At 38.6% G+C, this 20,640-nt stretch overlaps 1 protein-coding gene across 1 annotated transcript; it reads left to right on the top strand.

Moving 5' to 3' along the window:
- Positions 1 to 4,722: 4,722 nt before the first annotated feature.
- Positions 4,723 to 17,993, top strand: LOC111585435 (guanine nucleotide-binding protein G(i) subunit alpha-1). The gene is made up of 9 exons (XM_023294924.3): positions 4,723 to 5,217; positions 9,449 to 9,491; positions 10,746 to 10,887; positions 11,978 to 12,135; positions 12,267 to 12,395; positions 13,157 to 13,286; positions 13,373 to 13,526; positions 16,631 to 16,823; positions 16,915 to 17,993. Exons 1-8 carry the CDS (start codon positions 5,100 to 5,102, stop codon positions 16,819 to 16,821), a joined length of 1,065 nt encoding a protein of 354 aa, XP_023150692.1. The 5' UTR covers positions 4,723 to 5,099; the 3' UTR covers positions 16,822 to 16,823; positions 16,915 to 17,993.
- The last annotated feature ends 2,647 nt before the right edge of the window (positions 17,994 to 20,640 follow it).

The raw sequence follows: 20,640 nt of genomic DNA, 5'->3' as shown, positions 1-20,640 counted from the left end.
AATATTCTCCCTGATTTTTCTCTGACTGTTCTGTTTTAATGTTTTTGGTGCATTCTCAGCTGTGATCAGTTTCTGATGTTGTCAGATTTTGCCACCAAAGTCTTTTCTGAATGCTGCCTAAACATCCAGGATGATGCCATTTTTGCCTTTTTTTTAGATAGGACAGTGAGAAAAAGACAGGAAACATCTGTAGAAGAATGGGGGAATGCCATGTAGTAAATAGCTATGAGCTGGATTCAAACCCATGACCGCTGCGTTGGGGACTATAGCCCCTGTTCATGGGTCGCCCACCCAGCCAGCTAAGCTATCCGGACGCCCAAAGATGATGCAATTACCAAATGAGGAAAAAAATGAAGTGAGAAAATCAAGAAAATACAGTTATGGAGTGGAATATTCATCCATCCATCCATCATCTATACACTGCTTAATCCCTATTATGGTCGCGGGGGGCTGGAGTCTATCCCAGCTGACTGAGGGTGAAGACAGGGGACACCTGGACAGGTAACAGTCTGTCAGAGGGCCACATATACAGACAATCATACTCACATTCACACCTATAGGCAGTTTAGAATAATCAATTAACCCCAGCATGTTTTTGGACTGTGGTAGGAAGCCGGAGCACCTGGAATAAACCCATACATGCACAGGGAGAACATGCAGAAGGATCCCAGGAAGGCCAGGACGCAAACCGGGGGCCTTCTAGCTGCAAGGCGAACGTGCTAACCACCACGCCACTGTGCAGAATAGAGAAAATTAATGAGATGATCAAATATTCTGTATTCTAGAGGGAATATGTCATTACTGATCATGAGAGTTTGATTTTCATAAATATTCAAAACTCATAGAATTAGGTTTAGATAATGTTTAACAATACAAAGTGGTGTTATGCACCCGTACAACACATTAACACACACATGCACACTAATAGGTCTCTGCGGAGAAAAGTGAAGATCAGAGTGCTGACGAGCTGCTCTGTCGTCTGCGTTCATCACGGCACTCGTGAGGCTCCATCACTTGAAGGAGTCAAAACGTTTCCTGGTGCTCGTGGGCGCTCTGACGACGGCGTTGCCACGGCAACAGCATAACACATCCCTCCCCAGTAAGAAAAACACGCCCTTATTTGAATGCTGGACTTGTGTGTTATATCATTTGCTGATGATTATTGAGAAGGGTTTCGCGCTGCCCACCCTGTATGCTGTACATGCAAAAGGGAAATCTTTCCACGTTCACTTAGAGCAGACTGGAAAAATTGTGGCGCTAGTTTGCATGATGCTGGGGCCATCTGCAAAGGAAATCATATGTAAAGTGAGGAGATGAATTCTTACCACATCTCAACCCTATCCCATCCTGTGTACACAGTAAACAACTGAGAATGCGAAGGTTTACTCGAGGTCAGACTGATTCTGATCACTACATGAGAACATGAAGCATTACTGATTTCACATTTTCTCTGTATTTGCTTCTTATATCTCTGCACATAGGCATAATCTTGGAGTCATTAAAATATATGGCCTTTTAAACAAACTTGTGTGTGACGTTTTTGATTCTGTTTATACTAGATGTACAGATTTCAGGTGCTTCGGCCGCAGAGCTTATTTGAATTCCTGGATGTGGTCACTGGCAAAGTTCAGCCACAGGGTGTAGGCCTCATTTGTGAGCCTCAGCTTTTCCTCTCTACTTGACAGCAGCACAGCAGGCCTTCAGCATAAGAGCAACCACTCTTCGGAACCAGTGTTGGCTAAATCACTGCTAAATAATTCACTAAGAAATGCATCACTTAATTCAGCATCATCTCGTGTGTGTTTGCTGTGATCCCTGTGTTTTCCATGTGCAACGTTATCTTTAGTCTATGGATGCTGAAACACTTTCAAACTTCAGACCACTTCTGACACTTTCATACAGAGAATATAAAGTAGGAGAAACACTCATATGCAATGATGCTTTTAAGGATTTGTCTTGTTTTTTTTTCAGTTTTTACACCCTGATCTTGATGAAGTTACTGCATTCTTTATAGATAGAATAGACCTTTCTCACAGCAGAAAAAAAGGAAAGCTCAAGTGGAGTTATTGATGGTCTAGATCCATTAAGAGTCCGAGTAAGTCATGAAGGTGAACCAGCAGGGCAGGACTTTCCCTGAATGAAATGGAGCCATCATTAATAAACCTGTGCTTTGCCTACTGTGATGAGTGAAACTGTCAACTGGGAGAAAAGTCTATGACAAATCATTTTTAAAGATGACAATGCACTTTAAATGTTTCAGAAATGTTGTCAAAAAAAAAGAAGGAAAGAAAATCTAAAGGCATCAGTTCTCTTTCATAAATATCTATGCATATTATATAAATATATTTTTCTAATTATCTACTCTGTGTAATGTTAGATTAATCAAATTTTTTTCTGTACTAAAAGCATATCTGAGCTCATGACAGAGGCTTGCTATGCAAATCGACTGTGTGTGCATTGTACCACTCTTCCTCTGTCTCTGTCTCTCACGTTGCATCATCCCACAAAACAAACATGTGACATCTTATTGCAGCTGATTTGCCTGAATTGGCCCCCGATTGTCTAGACACCAAAAATGTTGACAACACGACAGGAAAACACTGAGGCCGCTACTTTTTAAAACCTGACATGACATCAACCCTCGTGTCGTCCTGCGGGTCAAAACTGACCCGTTCTATTGTTTGAAAATGTGGAGAAAAAAAAATATATTTTCACAGTGAAACTTCTGATGTCAACATTTTCAACATTTTGGGGAAATTTTTGAACATTTTTTGGTATAAAGAAAGAAATGTTAAAAATGCTTCTTAAGTATAGTCACAAAAAAAATCTACCAAAAATCCAGCGAACTTCAATGGATTTTGGTTTAATAAATTCTTAAAGAAATTATTAAAAGTTTTACTGATATATATGGAATCACTTTAGATATTTTTAGGATTTTTTGGAAGATTTTTACTCATTTTTTGAAAATATTTACAAGAATTTTCTTGTCAAATTTGGGGGATTTTTTTTTTATAAAACTTTGAAGAGAAATTTTTAAGGAATTATTGGAAGGTTTTGCAAATTTTCAGAAATTTGGGGAATTTTTTTGCTGAATTTTTTGATTTTTTTTCAGACAAGGAAACAATATTTTTTGGTGCCCATAAATGAAGTTTTGTAACAATAATGGATGAAATATTAGGCAGGGTAAAAACAACATAATGATGAGATAGGAGTTAGAGATTTATGCTTTATAAATCAAAATGAAATTATGAGTTAATGTTCTGATTAATTAGATAAACACTGAGACAGTAAATTGAAATTTTGTGATGTTATGTCAAACCTTTGGCTCCAGAAACTAAAACCAAAGATGCAAAGACAGTATTTGAACCCATTAAATCACAATTACAATAGATAATCAAAATTATGAGACAGCAATATGAGATAATGAGATAATAAGTCCAACTATTGACTAATTACATAACCCTGAGTCAGTAAATTATTATGATGACGTATAAGGTCAAACTTTTGACTTCCTAAACTGAAATTTAAAAGTGTAGAAGACAATATTTAGACTTCTTGATCATAACAGCAAATCAAGATATTATTTAGCTTATTAAACAATTATTGCTTAATGAGCATTTTGACTCAAAAATTTTTAAAGAAAACGTGGCTTCCAATGATATATCACATTATGACTTATTTTCACCAACAACTGTAACTTTTTGATGCAATAATTCAATTATTTACTCATTAAATCAACTGCATTCATATTTTGATTTACTGTGTGTTTCATTTCTGAACTACAAAGTCAAATACGTAAAATTGTAAGTCAATACACAGTGGTGACGTGTTCATTATTTTCACTTATTCAATCAAAATTATGAATCATTGAATCTTGCCAAATAGGTTTTGATGGTGTTGTGTTGCATAAAAGTAAACAATGGAAAATAGAACATTTAAACAAGGATAAAAGATATTTAAAAATATATTAAAAGCAAGTGCTGCAAGTCAAATGAGCAGTGAGCGTTACAATTTTTATAAGTAAGAACGTGTAGCAAATCAAAGCTATTATAATATAATTTAATAAAAATAAAATACAGTGTGATAAAAGTGGGACAACTATACAGACTGTATAGGAATATGCAAAATAGTTGCCTGGGAATCTGCAAAATCTCACATATTTAAAGTCAAAATTTTCATTGCTTTTATTTCTATTTATTCATTTCTTCATTTGATAGGGATAGTGCACATTAATGAACGTCTATTTAAACAGCAATAGACGCAAATATGCCGGAATATAGCAACAATACTAATTTACATCCACAATCTCTAGTTAGGTTAAAAAAAAAAAAAAAAAAAAAAAAAAAAAAAAAAAATATTATATATTTATATATATATATATATATATATATATATACATATATATATATATATATATATATATATATATATATATATATATATATATATATGTATATGTATATGTATATATATATATATATATATATATATATATATATATATATATATATATATATATATATATATATATATATATATATATATATATATATATATAGCGCCTCAAATGTTTGAGTTGTTTTTCTTTGAGTCTTGCACAACTTTTCGTGTTTTTTTCTTGCTGTGAATGTTTCCCACAGTGATCACCTCCTGAAAGAAGCTTACATTTTTAAAAAGAAGCTTGTTGCTCTGCCACGCATGCGCAGTTCGCAGGTATGTGAGAAGAACAGGAAGGGGAGATTTTGAGTCTCCGACTGTCCGCCACAGATGCTGCCGTGTCTCTGTGCTCTCTGCGAACCACACCGCCAGCTCCATTGTTTGGCTAGCTGAAAACCAAGCAGAAGAGCCACATATCGAGAAAACTGCGCTTTGTGGTTAATTAAAAATCGAGAAGTTTTGGCTGCGAGTCGCTGAGCACGGGTGGGAAGCTACAGGGCGTGTTTGAATCTCAAGTGTTGGAGAGGCAGCCTCCCTCCTCCTCCTCCTCCTCCGCCGCCGCCTCACTGGATGCTAGCTCGGTAGCCTTTGCATGTCGTTGCGCTCGTAGTTAAAGTTAGTCTGCATTTCTTTTATTTACTCGGAGGCCAGGAGAGAAGAAGATGGGATGTACTCTGAGCACGGACGACAAGGCGGCGCAGGAGCGGAGCAAGATGATCGACCGGAATCTGCGGGACGACGGAGAAAAGGCTGCCCGGGAGGTCAAGCTGCTGCTGCTCGGTGAGAGAAAGATGGATGGACGGAGGGTCCGCTACTCGCTCTGTTTGTTGGAGAGCAACCATGTTACTGTCCAGTCCTTGCTCGGAACTTAAAAACACACCGCTAAAACATGTCTGGGTGTTCGCTTAAGTCAAAGTTTTACCCACCCGCCGATGAAACAGCCAGGCGGCACAGGCGGAGACATTTCGGGCTTTATTTGAATGGCACGGCGGAGATGGTGGTGGTGGTGCCGTTAGCTGAAAAGTTTGAGCTCCTGGAGTTCAGTTATTTTTCTCTACAACAGATTAAAATCAGCTCAGTCAACAAGGCCGAGTCAGTTGTCAGTACAGTGATTACTTTTGCTGCCACAGTAGCGTGGTAAGTCGCTAAGCTAATTTAACGGCGGAATTAGCTACTTAGCTAGTTTAGCTCCTCGGTGCTAGCCTGGATTAATTAGCTAGCTCACCGCTTAAGACCACACAATGTCCCAGATATTCTCTTTAACAGATTTGCCCGTCATATAGATCTCATTGTTGTCAGCAGTGATCCAGATTGCACTTGATGATTTAATTTTCTGTAGCTTGCTAGCTGTCTTCCTGTTTCGCAGCCGTTCGTCACAGAAAATAAACAGAAAGTTGTCGTACTTTAGGCCGGTTCGATCTCTGCGTGCAGTTTAGCAATCTGCCTAACTTGATCAAGCCAGCAAATATTTAACAAAATACGTTAACCGAATGCCAAGTATAAGGAGTAAAAGTTGAGTGAATGTACCGATGTGTTCAGAGGTAAAGCCAGCTATGCTGCTCAACAAGTCTGAGTGAATGTTTCTGAACTGAAGTAGAAAAAAGCTGCAAGAAATGTTCGTGTTTATAATTTCTGGCACAGCATTGTTAACCATCTATTAATAATGTAGTCTTTCATCTTGTGTTTGACTGATTGTGGAATTTATATTCTATTCAAAATTCGGTTAGCTTATGGGGTGTTTGAGGGAAAAACATTAGTATGGTAATTTGAATATGGCGGCCAAGCAGGCAAATATGGTCAGGAAAATGTATTATACCAAACTATAATCTATGGCTGATTAATTCAACATTTGAGTTTTGTGGTGGTAAATCCATAGATAAACTTCCGTGTGATGTCCAGATTCTGTCCCCATTATCAGTGTTGTTGGATTGTTTCATTTCGTGGTTGCCACACCTTTTCTCTGTTCTTCCTATTACTGGTAGCTCATGACCACTGCTGGCTGTCTCAGTATGGATAGATGGGTTGCAGGTTGCATAGCAACCTATGCAGCCTGGCTGACAGCAGTAAGCATCTGTGGCAACTATACACACACAACAGAAACGGCTAGTGCATGCTAACTGGATGTCTGCCTGAGCCATGCAGTCTGCAAGCTGATTTAAAAATGAAATCGCATTCTGCGTGTTTTAGTTCATCTCTGCTTAGGCAGGTCTGTGCCACCACTTATTTTCAGACATATGACTTCACACACACTTAACATTGTTCAGCTGCAGCAGTCACCCTGTTTATGTGCGCGGGTCATTTGAGAAGAGACCTAATTTGAATTTTCATGGTTGGGTTTTTTTTCCCCCCCTGTCACGATTCCCACAAGCACCTGCATGAGATATGAGTTTTTTGTGGATTTATTATCTGGTGATGATCCTCGTCGACATGTTCAAACACCTAAATGTTTCTTGTCCACATTTCTGATGCTGGTTTGTTATACTGTGTGTGTTTCTAACGGGGACAGGTTTATGTTTACTGCAGTTTGCCACTCCGTGAGGCTTACCTCTGGGGATGTTTGCAATAATGCAGTAATCAGCAAATGACATGCTCTCTTGCGATGACTGTTTTGAGTGGGAGGACTGCATCAAATGTGGATGGTTTCTGCATACTGCACAAATACAAATAATTCGGACAGATTTTTGTTCTTGTGTAGCAGCATTTTTGTTGAACAGCAGCCAAAGAAGCAGCACAGTAACACTGTTTGCTGCAGCAGTATCAGTAGCATTTTATATGGCCTGTAAGGATTGTGTGTTCCTCTAGTCCAGTCATTTTGGTTCTGTCACACGTCTTTGCTCACTGGCAAACATGAAACATTTTACTGTTCTGGTTGTTGCCATAATTGGTTTCTGTTAAGCCCTTCGATTTCAGCAGCTCAGTGAGGCGCAACAGTGTGTTTGCAAATTAAATTTAAGTCATGTTTTCCGTAATATTTGCTCTGTGGTGTGTGGCTGTTTATCATATGGGACAGTGAATTGGTGAACAGTTCTACGCCCTGGGGAGCTGAGAGTCCCTGCAGAGGTAAGGTAATTAAAATGTTGTGTGCTCAGCTCCTAACATGCCAGAATCTCAGAGGGAGCTGGAGTGTGTGAGAGGGTAAAGCAGCAAACCTCTGTGGCTATTTCATATGGATGTGAGAGTTGCACCAATATGTGTTTATAATATTTTCACATCTTTACCGCATAACACACAACAACACATATGCGGTACATCTGACAGCTCTGAATCTAGCCAGCTCAATGCGGCATGAGTTTCTAATGCCAGGCACTTTAAGCTGTGTATAATCTCATTGACAAGAGGATCCAGTTGATTAATCCAATTGCACTGTGACCCAACTAAAGTGGGAGTTAGACATTTCTTTACAGCATCCTGTGATGACGTGGCTGTTGATACACTGCACGGCAAAGTTAACTAAATTCTGGAAAAAGTATATTTGGCAGAGGTTAGTCTTTGTTTGGGTGCCATCGTAACCCATTTACTTACGTTTCTGTTTTGACTGTGGGGCTGCACAGAACTTTGACAGAAAATAAAAGCTTAATTTAATGTACATTACAAACACCAATTAGCCACGACATTAAAACCACTGAAGCGTGTAGTGAATAACATTGATTATCTCATTGCAGTGGGACCTGTCAATGTCAGTGGGATATATTGGGCAGCAAGTGAACAGTCGGTTCTTGAAGTTGACGTTTTATAAGCAGTAAAGTTTGGCAAGTGTAAGGATCTGAACCGCTTTGACAAGGACCAAATTGTAATGGCTAGATGACTGTGTCAGATTATTCCCAGAACAGCAGGTCTTGTGGTGATGTTCCTGATGTACTTATTAAAAGTGGTCCAAGAAAGAAAAACCAGTGAACTGCTGACAGGGTCTTGGCATGAAACACTTATCTGTGAGTCAGGGCTGGTGCATGTGTTTCAGTCCTCCAAAGAGTTACTGCACAACTTTAATGCTGCTATAACTGAAAACTATTAGTGCACGTGGATCGTTGAAGCTCATTTCTTATTGGGTTGCTTGGTGGCAGGCTGGTCAGAGTGCCTACCATGGCCAGGTAAACCACTGTAGGTGCCATCCTGGTGTTGCACACATAGCATCATCATTTCATTCATGTCATATGATCAACTGTGTGTGTTTGCCTTGTTTACATGCAAAACAGATGTTTACCTGTGCATGAGATGGCAGCAGGTGGCACTATAAGAACAGACAATGCCAGCAAATGCCCGTTTGATGCACTGGGCAATAATCTGCTATGAAACCTTGGGTCCTGGCATTCATGGGGATGTTACTTTGACATTTACCACCTAAGTAAACACTGCTGCAGACCACCTACACCCTTTCATGGTGAGAGTTTTTTGTTTTGTTTTGTTTTTTTTTTTTGATGGCAAAGGTCTCTTTCAGCAGAATAATTCTTCCTGACACATTGCAAAAAATGGTCAGGAATAGTTTGAAGAACATGACAAACAGCTGTAGACTTGGCCTTGAAATTCCCCAGATCTCAATCAGATTGAGCATCAGTGGGATGTGCTGGAACCACAAGTCCAGTCCATGGAGGCCGCACCTTGAAACTTAGAGGACTTAAAGGATCTGCTGCTAGTGTCTCGGTGCCTGATACCACAACACACCTTCAGAGGTCTTGATGAGTTCACGTCTCGACGGCTCAGAGCTGTTTTGACTGCACAAGGGAGACCTACACAATATTTGGCAGGAGGTTTTGATGTTGTGGGTTATTAAATCTTATGGTGTATATATTTAACACATATTTTCAGTATGAACACGTCCGATAACACAGAGCATGAATGAATGACAAAAGAGGCCGAAGTAACTGGCCAAAACATGGATAATCTGTGAATGCTTTGAAACCAACAAATGAAACTTCATGTCAGCCCAGATCCTTAAATTAATGTGGTATTTTGTGCACTTTAGTGTACCGTTATGCCAACTGTAATTTTCTGTCCTATCTGTTCTCTGTTTCAGGTGCTGGGGAGTCTGGGAAAAGTACAATTGTCAAACAGATGAAGTAAGTCTGAATGATCAGTAACGCATTTACGAGCATGGCTGAATCGCCTCAACTATTATTTGTTCAAGAGAACAATCTACAACATTGTTTCAGTCCAATTTGCCTTACTCAGACTGCATCAATAGCATATGACACACTTTATGGTCAGCCGACGGTGATTACGAGGAATCAACAGGTGACACACTTAGTCACTGTGACTGAAATCCCTTTTCTCACTCATCCACTGCTCCCTAAACAATAGGCGTTCAGGAGTTTACTCTACAGGCAGCAGTGAATTGAGACTTCAGACGCTTTTTCATAATTATCATCTTGCATCATCACTGGAAGGTTTTTTGTGGTTGTAAATTTCTGTCATCATTTAAAGGCAAAGCATTACATTGTTAGATTTCTGGTAGAAAGATTACAGAGTACACTATGCAGTGAACAGGAAGTATAAGGGACACAAACACATTTTCCTCTATTGTACATCCCCAAAAGCTTTGATATTGGAACAATAAGGGAGGAGAGAATTTTAATCTTATTTGGGAGAATTAGACACAAATTGTTTAATAAAGAACCTAAAATATCCATTATCAAATTTCAGAAGAAATTAGTTTTTTTAAGTGCTATAATGTGTACCCTTCACAATGTCTCAAATGACAAGGTGAAATCAGTGTGACAATAATAATGATGACCTACTGAGACCTATCACCTGGATGTACACCTCCCCTCAGCTCAGTGGAGATTTATACAGTGTTGGTGGACTGTAATCGCTCTTGTTTTGTTGTTTTCAGTATAAATGCCCTAAAAAGTCACTGTACACAACCTGCTTTAGCACCAAACAGATGACAGTTTAGGTTAGCCACTAGCTGGTAAACACTGTGGAGCATGTAGTAGCTGAAGTATTTCCCTCGAGAAGCTGGTAGAGATGGAAAACAGCTCGGAACATGAATATTGGACGTAGTGGATGTAAACACAACTCTGAATACGTAATGTTTATCTGTCTACTGGATGTCTAAATAAGCACTTGTTTGCTAACACTTTTCCTGTATAGTTGTTGCAGATTTTAAGTCTCTTACATGAATAAAACCCATTTAAAACAGGTAAATATCAAACAATGTAATTTCAGAAACAGACTAAATCACATTTTGCTCTGGAGAGTAAAGTTAGGACATTAGAGTTTCCATAAACCTTCAGCATTTAATTGATTTCAGCAACAAATCTGTGGTAAAGCTACTGGTACACAGCTGTTAACATCCTCTCCTTGTGTGCCAGGATCATCCATGAAGCGGGATACTCAGAGGAAGAGTGCAAGCAGTACAAGGCCGTGGTCTACAGCAACACTATCCAGTCCATTATTGCCATCATCAGAGCGATGGGACGCCTCAAGATCGACTTCGCTGATCCAGCCAGAGCAGTGAGTGAAAGAAAACTAACCTGACATTTACTCGGTTCTAGGAACATTACGTGTTGTACTTCGGTAAAGTATACGGCTCAGTGCTTTAAGGGCAACAGCTACTCATTTGTCATTTGTCCTGACGGTTCTTCCTTTCACAGCACATCAGATAAAGCTGGTCTGGGTTTAATACGTTCAGAACACTTGCAGCTGAAGTTCATTAGGATGAGAACTGTCAGTGAGTCCTTCAGCTCATGCAGTTGACTTAAAAGTGCTTGTTAAGGGCAGAAATGCTGCCTGGCAGTAAGAGTGAGTGTTTTTGTTTGTGTTTTTCTTGAATTTTAGAGAATTTGTACTCATTCTTTTAATGTTTTACACAAATGTAGTGTGTCATTATCACATGCTACAAATAAATACCGTGCTGACTTGAGAGTTTGATTTAAAACAGACTCCTGTTTCATTTTTTTAATCTGTATTTTCCCAGCATTACAAAAGACTTAGTCAGAGTATCAGCATGACTGCCCTGGCTCTGTGACCACTTTCAAACCCCAAAGCCATTTTCTTTTTCTCATTTTAAGCTTTTACAGACATCAAGGTTTTGCCGTTGACCTTCAGGCACAGTTTTTATGCTAATTATTCAGGTTTTTGCCCTTATTCTGAAAAACACTGTATTCCTTCATCCTCTACTTGTTTGACTGCCTTCCTCTTTTATTCCTTCAACCAATTTTTTTAAAAGGTTGCCCTGAAATCTAATTTTATGCAAAGTGTAATGACTAAAAGGACTGGAACAGACACTCTAATTTGTCATTTTTAATTTAGCACCTCATTTGTTCCAAAACAAGGATTTTGGTACGTGTCCAGAAGTCTCTTAGTTTGAGTTTATGAACAGCGACATCCTTTCATTTAGTACAGTCTGTTATGATTAATACAGTTACAGCAAAATGTAATGTAATTTCCTACAGTAAATGGGCAACACCAGACTCTTTTGGCAAGTTCTCTTCATCTTCTTCATCCTCATATTCTTAATTAACTTGTGACTGAAAAATACATGCTCTTTTAAAGCTAAATTTAAAGGATAAGTTGTCAGTTATTTACATGGTTTTCTCTGCAGGACGATGCGCGGCAGCTGTTCGTCCTGGCGGGTTCAGCAGAAGAGGGCTTCATGACTGGTGAACTGGCCGGAGTCATCCAGCGGCTGTGGAAGGATGGAGGAGTTCAGGCCTGCTTCAGCCGCTCCCGAGAGTATCAGCTCAACGATTCTGCAGCTTAGTGAGTGGGACGCGCTGACACACATACAGGAACTGGCTTGGGACTTGGCAGATAAACTCCCATTGTTGACATTAGTTCGTTAAATCGGTTGCCAATCTTTCTTGCTTTTGTTGACCTTTCTCTTCCCGAAGTTACCTAAATGACCTGGACAGGATATCCCACGGGGCTTATGTACCCACCCAGCAGGATGTGCTGAGGACCAGAGTCAAAACTACTGGTATTGTGGAGACACACTTCACCTTCAAAGACCTGCATTTCAAGTGAGTACAGCCAGCAGTGACTTAACCCTGTTTACACGATGCCTAATGGTGCTCTGTTTTAGTCTGGTTTTAGACCTTCACTGATTTAAATGTGCCTCGTTTTGGATGAAAATAGCCTGGACAGAAAGACGCTGGGCAGTGGAATTGAGCTTCATTCATGACAGTTGATCAGCGATCTCATGGAGTCGATCATATCTGATGCTTACCTTATCTGTCATTTGACGTATCTGCAACGTCAACCAATTGTGACCCAAAGTGCTCTTCCACATATGACATTACAAAATGAACAACTAACAAAAGAATGGACACCACATACTGTCCTCTTGTTGTGACCCATAGTTGTTTTTTCCCTTTCTTTTCTAGGCTTTTCCAAACACAGTGCAGCCAGAACATTATAAACTCGTGTATGTTTACATTCTTGTTTCTGCTTGTTGTTTCCTGGTCAGCAGCCAACGTGTCTTGTCATGTGTCTCGGCCGAGTCACAGCACAAAGTTAGGACTCCATAATAACCTAATCTAAAACATTCAGCGTTGTGTAAGACCCAGTAGCTCATGACATTAACTAATTAGCTGCATTTATAAAAAGATGATGAGAAAAATATGGTGTGATCAAGGCTGCTTCCTTGAATACACATTCAGAAATACCTCTTCTATTTAGATATGTTTTGAAAAATTGTGTCTGCTCCTACTAACTTCTGAAAATCGTGTCAGCTAGACAGATATGTTTGAGTGAAAATGTTGGTGTGTTTCTGTGATCTCAGGATGTTTGATGTCGGTGGACAGAGATCAGAGAGGAAGAAGTGGATCCATTGTTTTGAGGGAGTCACTGCCATCATCTTCTGTGTGGCTCTGAGTGACTATGACCTGGTGCTGGCCGAGGACGAGGAGATGGTAAGACCTGCCTGACCTAAACGTACTCTACCTGCTGCTGCTACTTCTCCAGCCTGCTATCATTGTGCGTCTGTCTCCTCATTCAGAACCGAATGCACGAGAGCATGAAGCTGTTCGACTCCATCTGCAACAACAAGTGGTTTACGGACACCTCCATCATCCTCTTCCTCAACAAGAAAGATCTGTTTGAGGAGAAGATCAAAAAGAGCCCTCTCACAATCTGCTACCCAGAATACGCAGGTGAGGGAGTCACGAAAGCAAGCAGAGCAGGTGTTCTGTACATGCAAATACTGTACTTTGTATGCCGTTGGTGCATATAAACCACTAAATCTGGGCATTTCAGTGACAGCATAGAGCTGATTTGTAAGGCTGGCTCCAGGTCTTTAACTGTTAACGTCCTTCACATACAGTCTTAACTCGAGGTCTTTTAAGGATTCGGGAATGTTCAAACAACACAGTTTAAAATTTTTCCTCTTCAAATTGTTACACGCAAATGTTCATGTAGACCTCAGAACATGTTGCTCTCTTTCAGTCCTCCAGTTTTGAAATCTTCAGCTGGTCTTCCTTTTGCGGCCACACAGAGGTGTGGCCGTCTCTCTACAGATGACACAAAGATGTTGTTTTGTCCTCCTCTCTGCTCTGCTCTTGACTTGTGTGGGCTGCTAAATGTTCAAACAATAAGTCCTTGTCAGATTCATGGCTGATACTCATATTTCACAGTTGTATTTGTATCATCGCCATCTATGCGAATGACAAAATTCTGAACAAATAAGAAACAAGACTTTTACTAGTTTGATGTTGTGCAGTCACTGTCGGTGTGTGCGGGTAGATACACTGGAAAAAATGCCCCTCTCAAAACAAGAAAAAAAATATTATTTCAAGGAACTTTTACCTTGAAATAAGTGGAAAAAATCTGCCAATAGAACAAGTGAAAAATGGCTTGGTAAGATTTTTTGAAATAAGATATGATATTTAGAATCTTGAGATCTCAAAATTAGCTGGGAAAACTTATTTGAAGCTATATTTTACCAGGATTGTCAAGTTTAGGTGTCTTAAAATAAGCCAGACATTCTAAAAAATAGAAAAAGCAGTTTTTCACTCAAAAATAGATTTCCGCTTTCATGTAACGTCCTAATTTGAGCTTTTTAACCCTCCTGTTGTCTTCATTTACAGGCACCAAGAAATATTGTTTCCTTGTCTGAAAAAAATCAGCAAAAAAATTCACCAAGTTTCTGAAAATTTGCAAAACCTTCAGGAAGAAAATTCCGATAATTTCTTAAGTTTCCCTTAAAAGTTTAATTTAAAAAAAAAAAATCCCCCAAATTTGGCAGGAAAATTCTTGTAAATATTTTTAAAAAATGAGTACAAATTTTCAAAAAAAATCCTAAAAATATCTAAAGTGATTCCATATATATCAGTAAAACTTCTAATATTTTTTTAAGAACATTCACATAAAAACAACCAAAATCCAGTGAATTTCGCTGGATTTTGGATTTTTTTGTGAATGTTCTTAAGAAACATTGTTAACATTTTTTTTCCACCAAAAAATGTTGAAAGATTTCCCAAAAATGTTGAAAATGTGGACATGAGAAGTTTCACTGTGAAAATCTATATTTTTTTCCACATTTTCAAACTTTAAAACGAGTCAATTTTGACCCTCAGGACGACACGAGGGTTAAACTTATTTTGAGTTTTCTTGTAAAATTCAACTCAAAACAAGATAATTTCAAGATTGTTTGACTTAACAAGATATTTAAGATACATTGTCTTAAAACAAGTCCCTCCAGATGCTGCTGCAATGTCTCTTGTTAAGTGAATTTATCTTAAATCAAGTGGGATGAGACATTTTGACTAAAAATAAGACAAATAGACTTGGTAAGATTTTGACTTTTTGCAGTGTACAGCTGCAGCCATCAAATCCTCGCAAGCTTTCATGACATTGTAATTTTAACCCCTACAGCCAGAGAGAAACATTTTGCGTCCACATTCACATTATTTATTCTTGGTTGATTTGCTCCCTCAGTATTTGCAGAAGTTTGCAGTGAGGTGGAACACATCATGTCAAATGAAACCACACTTGAACTATAGCAGCGGCTTGTCTGTGCAGCGAGATGCAGGCAGCTTCGCGTCCAACTCCACACCCGTTACTCTCGCTTGAAATACTCATGAAGTTGTCTCTGCATAGTTGCGATAACATCTAGATGTGATAAAATCTGTACAATGCGACCATTTGCCTGGTTTAGCACCATACAAGTAGCATGCGAACACTTTAGTGACTAAAACATCTGTTTCCATTAGGCCCTCAGCACATGTTTTTATCAGAAGTCATACAGTATTTCACCATCAAGGTAATATTGTCCGATTCCAGACAATTTGAAAAGATATTTGAAAATTTCCTACCCCAAAATTCTTTTTTTCCTTGACATAAAGGCTAATTTACAAAATGCAAGTAAGATAATATTTGAAAAACAGGATAGCTCTTTACAATGACTAAGTTAAGTGCTTAAAATAAAGTAAATTACTCTTAAAATGGCCCAGGGCTGATAGGCTTATGATGGCAAAAATAAAGCATATCAAATATTTTCCTTTACTATTTCAACGGTAACAAATCACACCACTGTCAGATGAAAAGGAGCAACACATCCAATAATTAAGTCCCTTTGTAAATAAACATTCTGCAGCCATGCTAGATAAAAACAAACCACAGTGTGTGCTCCCAGCGATATATCTGAACTAACATTAGAATATATGCAGAAAAAGAGAAATTAAGGGGTAACTTCACATTAGCGCTTAGCTGCTGCTCTGTAAGGTTGAAAGTTTAAAACCAGCTCACTTCAGACCACACTCAGCATTGCTGCATTACTGGGTGCACTCGCATATTCCATCTGTTGCTCTTGTAACCACACAATACTGATGTCAAAGGTCTTGCAGATGTGCAGACAGCTGCAGACATCATGTACACAAAGTTGTTGTCATGCTACCTGCTGGCATGAAGTGTTCCTTATAGCCACACTATCGCTAAGCATCGTCCTGCTTAATGCAGCTGCAGTGCTAAATTGCCTGAGGATCCCTATGCAGTATTTTATTTTTGACGGCACATTGAATGTATTTATTATAATAAAGTGACTGATGAATGTGCAGAGATTGGTGTTCAGATTTTTTACTTTTGTTTGACAGCAAAAAAGTTTTGTTTTTTCAATTTTGTAACAAAGAATGACTACCAGTAAATCTTCCTTGTTTTCTCTCGAAGCACTTTGAATCACCTTGTTGTTGAAATGTGCTATATAAATAAACTAACTTTAACTTTCTCTAACTGTATCTTCTTTGTCTCCTCCTGTTTTTAGGCTCCAACACCTATGAGGAGGCTGCAGCTTACATTCAGTGCCAGTTTGAGGACCTGAACAAAAGAAAGGACACCAAGGAGATCTACACCCACTTCACCTGTGCCACTGACACAAAGAACGTGCAGTTTGTGTTTGATGCCGTCACTGATGTCATCATCAAGAACAACCTGAAAGACTGCGGCCTTTTCTAAAGGTAACGTCTGCGGCTTAATGACCAGCTGGACAGCTTGTGCTCTGTCAGATTCTCCTTCTCTAATCGTGGCTTCTTCCCTCTTTCTGTTCAGGCAGCCTGGTGGCCGGCGTACCAAGTGACTTCTTTCAATTCTGAACGGAGGAAACTTCACGGACTTTGCTGAGAACGTCACTTTTAACCTCTTATTAACTTATGTTCATCTCCAAAAGTTTTAAAGACGGTGTGTAGAGAAAACATTTTGTGTAAAATATTTGTACAACTGTCTATGGCCAGGGATTTTTTCACGGTTTTTAAAATGTGCTTGTTTTACCTTATTATCATTATTTTAAATTTTTATATAAAAAAGGGGGCCTTTTGCTTTTTTTGTCCATGAATGAACACCTTTTGTCTTTTGTTTGTAGTTGCTTGTGCCTTGCATGCCTTAGTTGCAGTGTTTCCTTTTTGTTGACTTAGGTTTATGTAGATGCCGCTATTCAACTCTCCCCCCGAGTCCCCTGAGTTCATATTATCATTTTTTTCCCGGTTATTTCATCGTTGCATAATTTTTTGCTTCCTTGTACAAATCAAGCAAGACCAAGTGACTCTGTAGACCAATTCACTCTGATGCTGACATACTGTGAGAGGTGTGTGGAAACCTTTTCCAATGTGTGGTTTGTGTGCATGCGCTGAGCGAGAGGTTTGTTATGATTGAGGCCGAATGCCTGTGAGTGGTTGTGTGTGTGCGTGGATGTGTGCACAATATAAATCAAAGGGACTTTATTCCTCTACTTGTCATCCTCTTTCAAAGTTTTATTTTCTAGACGACCAAAAAAAGAAGCTATTCTCTCAAAGTTTGAGTGCACGTTGTTGGTGCGCTGCTACAAACATTCCTGATTGAATCATGAAGGAAAGAGAAGCTTTGAAAAGAGGATGCCAATGGTGGCCTTGTAGCAGACAGTAGGACCATAGTAGATCTGTGTTCAGTGCATAGACAGACAGACAGACGGACAGACAGCTGGCTGGGTACAAGTGCACTGTTATTGATTAGGATCTGTGATGGTTTCAAGTTGCATATCCCCCTCTAGACCCCAGCCCCCTGTTTCCATTGGATGGGGACATTAGTGGACTAATCTCCATGATTTTGCTAATAAAAGAGCTGCTATGGTGAAACCATGGCAACTTATGCAACAAGCACTGTTTTTTTTGTGTGTGTGTTCTTGTCCCTTTTTTCTCTAAAAGGGAAACAATGCTGAACCTTCAAATGCTTCTGAGAAATACAGAAGTAGAGCAGAGACAGTTGAGTAACTTATTTGACATAAGATTGATCTGCAACAGTTTAAAAATGTTTTAAAGTCGTTTGTCAAGGAAATGAAGCAAAACATTTTCTGGCTCTAGCTTCCTTAATGTGAGTATTTGCTGTTTATCTCGAGTTTAAATAATTGTAAATCGCATATATTTAGGTTTTGGAACATTGCTCAGGAAACTGTTTGAAGATGAGAAGCTTAATAATAATCATTTGCAGCCACACAACACAGACTTTGTCCTCTTAAATCACTTGTAAAAACTGTGATCCACCATTTCATCAGTAATCTTGTTTTTATTATATGGCACCATGTAGACGTCTAATGCAGTGATCAAAGCTCCTACACAACAAACAGAACAATTTTAACATTAAAATATTCATACTGGGCACCCAGGTAGCTCAACAGGTAAAGCGGGTGACCCATGAACAGGGGCTATAATCCCTGACGCAGTGACCTGGGTTTGATTCTAGCTCACAGCCCTTTGCTGCAGGTCTAACCCTCATTCTCATCCCTACTTTCCTGTCTATGTCTTCACTAACATGTCAAATAAAGCCAGAAATGGCCAAAAAAAATAACAAAATTCATAGTGTTACAAATGTTTAAACTCAGTGTCCACAAAGTTCTCCCAACATGATCCAGTGAGAAAGCAGAAAACTTAAGCTCTTTGGGAATAGTTGAGTTAGTAAACCCTGAGTTTATTTAGTGTTTAAATCAGTGCATTTGTTTCCAGAGTCAGTAATGAATATTCCTAAAGATCATTAAAAGTATTGTTTAACCCTGGTGTCGTCCTGCTGGTCAAAATTGACCTGTTTTAAAGTTTGAAAATGTGGAGAAAAAAATATTTTCACAGTGAAACTTCTGATGTCCACATTTTCAACATTTTTGGGAAATCTTTGAACATTTTTTGGTGGAAAAAAAATGTTAAAAATGTTTCTTAAGAACATTCACATAAAAATCAACCAAAATCCAGCAAATTTCACTGGATTTTGGTAGATTTTTATGTGAATATTCTTAAAGAAAATATTAAAAGTTTTACTGATATATATGGAATCACTTCAGATATTTTTAGGATTTTTTTTGAAAATTTTTACTCATTTTTTTTGAAAATATTTACAAGAATTTTCTTGCCAAATTTGGGGGATTTTTTTTTTTTAAATTAAACTTCTAAGGGAAACTTTTAAGAAATTATCGGAATTTTCTTCCTGAAGGTTTTGCAAATTTTCAGAAATTTGGTGAATTTTTTACTGATTTTTTGGATTTTTTTTTCAGACAAGGAAACAATATTTTTTGGTGCCTGTAAATGAAGACAACAGGAGGGTTAAATAAGATAGGGGCTATTATTGTTATAAAAGCTGTGATAAATAACTGCTATTGTCAGTGTTCAAATTACTGCTGCCATTGTTTCAACAACCCTTAAAACCCACAAAACAGACAAATCTCAGAAATTTGCCATTTTGGTTCAAAGCTACAGAAAGAAGCTTCATTTCAGATCTCTGGATAAGGTTTTGGTGATGATCAGCAGAAAATCTGTGGCTACAAGGAATCTAGTTATTTGTCCAGTCAACCAAGAAGTCACTGATAAGTCCATTTATTTAAATAAAAAATCTTATTATGCATCATAAAACTAACTACTAAAGAAGAGTTTTTTTTGTGAGCACTGTTCAGCAGTAAATAGTTCCCTCTAGTGGACACAACAGCTGCATGTAACGACCAAGACTGATGGCAGCTTGATGGTTATAAAGGAGACAACTGAGGAAAATCTAATCACCAGTTTTAATATAATTAACATAGATTGTCTCTGACAAAGATGTATTGGCCTTTCATATAAAGTCTCCATTGGAGAGGCCCCAAGATTAGCACTAATTAATCTTGAACTGGAATGAGAAAGTGATTTTCCACCAAGCTGTGGTGATTTAAAGCAAGAAATGAGGCCCAGAATCCTTTCCAGCATTCACGAGCTCTGAAAGGAATTAGTTTAGAGATAGTGATGGGATTATCAGAACAACTGTCATATTCCAGCCTTTTTTAAAATTTTTTATATATTCTACAGACATCAAGATGATGGCAGACATCATCCTACAAATGGGTCACAGCAGTGCCAAGGCTGACTCCTGTCTCACAGACTTAGCAAAGCCGTCGCCGCTCAGGCACAATGATTAGGCATTAGCTGAGAGGACACTATTTTTGGGAGGCATTGTGTGATTTAAAAGCTAATTGCAGAGTCATTTATCTAATCCCTAAAGCCTTCCCTGGGAGATCAAACAGTGTGAATGTGAGGCTCCTTCAGATTGAAGGTATGCTTGAGGAAAGAGTGAGAAAGAAGAAAGAGGATGATGATGATGATGATGATGATGATGATGATGATGAGGCTTCTGATCAAACAGCACATCAGTGCAGCTGCAGCTGACCACAGAGTCAAAGCTGAAGGAATCCAAGCCAGACATCTGGTCTAAAGAAACTCACTAATAACTGTGAGAGTAATGACCAGCTCATGTTTGATCTGCAGTTTGATTCAGCTGGTTTTTGATGCCTAA

The sequence above is a fragment of the Amphiprion ocellaris genome, chromosome 3 (assembly GCF_022539595.1).
Source record: "Amphiprion ocellaris isolate individual 3 ecotype Okinawa chromosome 3, ASM2253959v1, whole genome shotgun sequence".
Taxonomy (NCBI): Eukaryota; Metazoa; Chordata; class Actinopteri; family Pomacentridae; genus Amphiprion; species Amphiprion ocellaris.
The sequence above is the reverse complement of the archived record's forward strand: the minus strand, read 5'-3'. Positions and strand labels throughout refer to the sequence as shown.